Below are 4,949 nucleotides of genomic sequence, written 5' to 3'. Positions count from 1 at the left end.
GCGCATGCGCATTCCGGTCCTCACTACAACCCAGTTTGTGATTCAGGCAGAGGGTCAAACATTAACCCACCAGGAAATAAGATGCTTGTAATTGTTTGTAATGTTTAAACTGTACGTAATTTGGGGAAACACCGCCAGATAAATGAACAGAAATAGATTTTTTTTTAAAAATCCTGCAGGATCAATAGATAAATGCAAGGGTGTTGCAAAGCAGGAAAGAAGTGGAACACATTTCCGCTTCATTGTTTCTCAATTTTCTTGGGAAACACTGTACATTTTATTGTTTGTTTGTCTGGATTACTTTAAATTAAAGAATCTGCACAAGGAAAATCCCTTCTGTGCAGTCCTTAAGTCTGCCATGTGGGTTGCAGCTGGACATAAGGAAAAAATTAGAGAACAATTCTATTATGTTTTACAGACAATGTTGTCCTTTTGATCTTCTTCTCTCTTTTTTGTTACCTCCCTGAAAGAAGCTACATGAAAAATACATCAAATAATCTAAAACTTCAAATAAAAGCGTGGACAACCTGCAAAAAACTGTTTTTTTTTTAAAGAATGTGCTATGGTTTGATATTTACCCAGATGTATGCTACAAACTGACAACGATCACATCAAGACTTATGACGAGAAGTTGATCTAACTCTAAACGTATGCAAATTGAGTTATGAAGATGTATCTGTTCTCTACCTATCTTGAAGCCTTCAGTGAATCACGGAGACAGGCTGAGTTATAAATGTGCACATTTAATGACAGTTGCTTCCGTGTATGAAACAACACATGGGCCCATTTGCTCAGACTATATACACCACATGAGAGAGGAGCATTAAATAAACCAGTGCCGAATACAACTCTTATTTATTGCGTCTTTCAGAGGAATAAAATTATAAGGCTACAAATCTGACCAGAAGATGGGGAATCGTTTACATGGGAAGTTTTATGAATTCTTTCTTTATTGTGTCCTTCTAGTCTTCTCAGTCTGCAAATCCATTTTATGAGGGGAGGGAGAACGTCCTCGGGTGCTAATCTGAGATATGAAAAGCTCCTCGGGTCCGGTCTAGCAGATGACACAGCCACCTTTCTCCTTGAAGGGGTTCTTCTCCTCTGAAATGCCTTTGACGAGGGTGTCCTCCTCCACTCCGGCCTGAATGTAGTCCTTGATTTCCTCACAGCATTTAGATGTCTGAAACGATCAGGCAAAGGTGTTGAGATAATGTCTCCTGGCAGCTTATTTCGGTTTTAAATGATGCTCCTGATATAATTATCTTTGTAAAATTACATTCAAACAGGCAAAGAACTTACCAACCACCTCTCAAGTTTCACTTCAATTTTAAGTTGGTTAACTTCCATTACGGCTTTGTCCTTGTCCGTCAGGTCATCCACATTTATGACTGGCATTGTCTATCAAAACAAAAAGAAACAGTTTGCTTTTTTTAAATATTCACTCACGTAGAGAAGATAAATTATCTTGAAAGATTTTACCTCCCGCTTAAGAGAAAGAATAGGAATGTACTCACGGCTGCTTACAGGGAGCGGTCCTTCACCCCCGATATCCTGCTGAAGAATCCCTCTCCTCTCCCTCAATCTGGGTTATAAAGTAATCTGCATAAACAATTCTAATCCGCTAATCTGATTAAAACAAGGCCCCACTGAGTGATCACCCCAGTAGCTAAAGTACGCTATCAAACGAGAAGGCCAATCCCACAGGTGTCCATTTGGGTCCTTTTGATGTTAAAACAACAAGGTTTATTTACTGTATATTGCAGATTAAACCTGGATTTGTGCTATTTTGACTGTGTTTTCTTTGGTCGGATATGGGTTAAGGGGTGGCGCTTCATGTATCAGGTCATTTTGATAAGACGGCTAATCTGTATTTAGCCTCCACCTGTCAAGGTGGAGACATATCATTGTCCTGAACATGACTGCACCGCAATTTTCGGGTCACATTCTTGTTCATGTAAGAAGATACGAAGTTATGGGAAGCCACAAATCTACATTTCACTTTTGTTTCAATGCTGCTTTCAGAAGTAAAGAATGGGAAGATTAGTGCGGAAACACTGTTCCCTTGAACATGACTGCAATCACTAAACTAAACAAATGATAATTTAGGTCATAAGCTTGATAATGAGGTGACTGTGAGTGAAAGTGTGAGACTGAAATCCAGTCAGATGAGTGTACGGTGGGAATACAGACAGAGTAAAGATCAGTAAATGTTTCACAAGAGTGTCTGTCTCACAAAGCAAACACAATAGCTTCTTGTTCTGGGGAAATTTACAGAGATGCTGCATCACCTTCATCCTCTTCCTCCTCTTCCTCCTCCTCACCCTCACTGGCTTGTCACAGTGATTGTTTAACTCTTCTCATGCAGAAAGGATTCAAATGGGTTGCATATTAGATTAGTCACTATTGACAGTCTTCTAGTCAAATATTACAACGTTAAAAAAAAAAAAGAAAAAAAAAACCCGTTCCCGTCTGATGTCATGAAAGAATTCATCACCAATCTAATCGCGCTGCTGTGTAGTATTGGAATGAGTCACAGCATCCCCGCCCCTGACTTTCCCCTGGGAAACACTACTATAAAACTGGATCTGACTGGGATGGTCGGCAGAGCAGGAAAGACTTAGACCAAAACTTACACAATGGATTTCTGCACACTGGCGCTGTTTGCATTCGTTTCCACGTTTTCCAACGTTTTGGCGCTGTCACCCAAAGGTAACCTCCGCTGCGTTCTGCGCTTTATTATCTTAGCGAACACTTTAAAGACGAAAACCAACTTGTGATTGGCATTTTATAACCCCGAGGCGTGTGAGGATCCAGTTTGGTTTCTGTTGAGCAACGTTTAAAACCTCATTTGCCTTGTGTTTTATTTCATTTTTTTTTATTTTAACACACTTTTCTTGCTGCTTTCAGGCGTGTGTCTCCTTCAAGTGGACGAGGGACCTTGCAGGGGAGAAATCGAGCGCTATTACTACAACACCATCACTCAGAAGTGCGAGATTTTCTACTATGGAGGCTGCCAAGGGAATGCCAATAACTTCAAGAGTTATCAGGAGTGCCAGAAGACATGTTTCAGAATCCCAAGTAAGTTCTCAGTGTGATGAGCACACACTCCAGGGAGAATGGTGACCTTGACCTTGAAAGTTACTCGTTTTTTAAAATTATTATTCTGTATTTTAAAGTGAAAAGTGCATTTTTCTTCTCACATAAATGAGTGAGTCTTGTACCAACCAGATGTGGTTCCTAAACCTTCACTCTTCTCCACAGAGATTCCCCAAATCTGCAGGTTTCCCAAAGAGGAGGGTCCCTGCCGTGCCCTCTTCCCCCGCTACTTCTTCAACATGACCACCATGCAGTGTGAGCCCTTTTACTACGGAGGCTGCCAGGGGAACTCCAACCGCTTCCAAGACCTCACCTCTTGCATGGAGTACTGCAGTCCGCAAAAAAGTTAGTAGAAGCTTAGCAGACACATACTGCTGTTGGGCAATCCTTAAAGTGTTGCATCTCACGGCTGTCTGCTGGGATGCACAACAAAGACGGCCGTAAACTTGAGCAATTCCTCCACTAAAGATTAGTGGCCTCATTGTCACGTGTTTTTGCTTTCGCAGCTGTTCCCGTGCTCTGTCTGGACCCTCTGGACAAAGGGAAGTGTTCGGCCTCCATAACTCGCTACTACTACAACAAAGCCACCAAGATGTGCGAGGAGTTCGTCTACTCGGGCTGCGGGGGGAGCAGCAACAACTTTGTGTCGCGGCAGAGCTGCATGGACGTGTGTGTCAAAGGTGTGTTTGAGTGAAAGTTTAAGGCGTTAGAGCTGAACTTGTTGAATGGACAGATAATGTTTTATTCAGACAGTATTTGGTCAGCCACTCAGCACCACTTATGGTTTCAATTTGGAGAAACAAAGTAAGAAGGGAATTGGGAGGAGACCAGATTATGCTTAGCTGATTACATTATCAGGCCAGAAAAGAAAAAAAAACAAAGCATGGTATCTTAAGGAATCGCTTATATGAACTGAGGGCGGTTGATGTCCTCCAAAACTATTCCATGGACAACAGCCAGTCATTATGTTATGAGCTAGAGGACAGCAGGCGAAATCAGTCTCTTGCAAGTTGCTTAATTATGGAAAGCCACTAGAATTATAATCAGTTGTTTTTCTTTTCTTTTTTTTTCCAGGAGCGAAAAAGCAGACGGGCCAAGGAAAAGGTCGGCGCATGAGACGCAATCGACACAATCACATCACGTTCTTGCAGGCGTAGACGTCCGACGCTCCTTCTCAGGAATTCTCATGTAGACAAGTCCTCAGTGGAAAACTAACGTGTTTGTTTATGCTAAAAATGTTGACCGGGCTGTATTTGTAAGGCCTTATGAGCAACTTCTCAAATGTGACTTTTGCTGTATGCTGTGGATGAAGTTTGTTACTACTGCACTAATGTTCCCGATTTTGATACCGTATGTGTGTTTTGTATAAGTAATACATGATTATAGAGAACTTTATTATTTTCTCAGCTACATTTTTTTTTTTTTTTTGGAACAAAATATACAGAATTTGTTGAAGAATTCTGCCTTTCCTGTACTTTGACGCTGCTGTTTTAAGCAAATGACTGTATTTGTGTGCTATTTTAATAATTAACAAACTCAAAATGTGTGGATGTCAACTTCTTCAGTCGCTGGCACGCGTTCATGTAACCTTCAAGAGCGTCTCCTATTTCCCTGGAAAAAAAAAAAAAACAGGCCCGGCTGGTTTTTCTGCACTTTCTCTTGCTCGCTTTCACTTTATCTCGGAGCTGCTCTTCCATTCCTCACTAATGCTGCTGTCTTCCCTCCTTATCTGGAAATACTTTGCAAGGCACTCGAGCCTATCTCGGTCGCTTCAGCACAGCCTCGATTCAGGAAGGAAGCAATCAGGGAGTAGCAAACACTGCTGTGGCAGGTTCATTAGAACTTTATGTTTA

The 4,949-nt window shown here is 41.5% G+C and overlaps 2 protein-coding genes across 2 annotated transcripts; one reads left to right on the top strand and one right to left on the bottom strand.

The window, feature by feature from the left end:
• Positions 1–1,054: 1,054 nt before the first annotated feature.
• gngt1 (guanine nucleotide binding protein (G protein), gamma transducing activity polypeptide 1) lies at positions 1,055–1,395 on the bottom strand. The gene is made up of 2 exons (XM_008289273.1): positions 1,300–1,395; positions 1,055–1,180 (listed from the first exon to the last, which is right to left on the bottom strand). Exons 1-2 carry the CDS (start codon positions 1,393–1,395, stop codon positions 1,055–1,057), a joined length of 222 nt encoding a protein of 73 aa, XP_008287495.1.
• A 1,210-nt stretch (positions 1,396–2,605) lies between these two features.
• On the top strand, positions 2,606–4,641 carry tfpi2 (tissue factor pathway inhibitor 2). Its single transcript, XM_008289272.1, has 5 exons — positions 2,606–2,709; positions 2,908–3,078; positions 3,262–3,441; positions 3,603–3,776; positions 4,171–4,641. Exons 1-5 carry the CDS (start codon positions 2,637–2,639, stop codon positions 4,251–4,253), a joined length of 681 nt encoding a protein of 226 aa, XP_008287494.1. The 5' UTR covers positions 2,606–2,636; the 3' UTR covers positions 4,254–4,641.
• Positions 4,642–4,949: the final 308 nt, after the last annotated feature.

This window comes from Stegastes partitus, unplaced genomic scaffold, assembly GCF_000690725.1.
Source record: "Stegastes partitus isolate 25-593 unplaced genomic scaffold, Stegastes_partitus-1.0.2 Scaffold603, whole genome shotgun sequence".
Classification (NCBI taxonomy): Eukaryota; Metazoa; Chordata; class Actinopteri; family Pomacentridae; genus Stegastes; species Stegastes partitus.
This window is presented reverse-complemented; position numbering and strand designations above follow the sequence as displayed.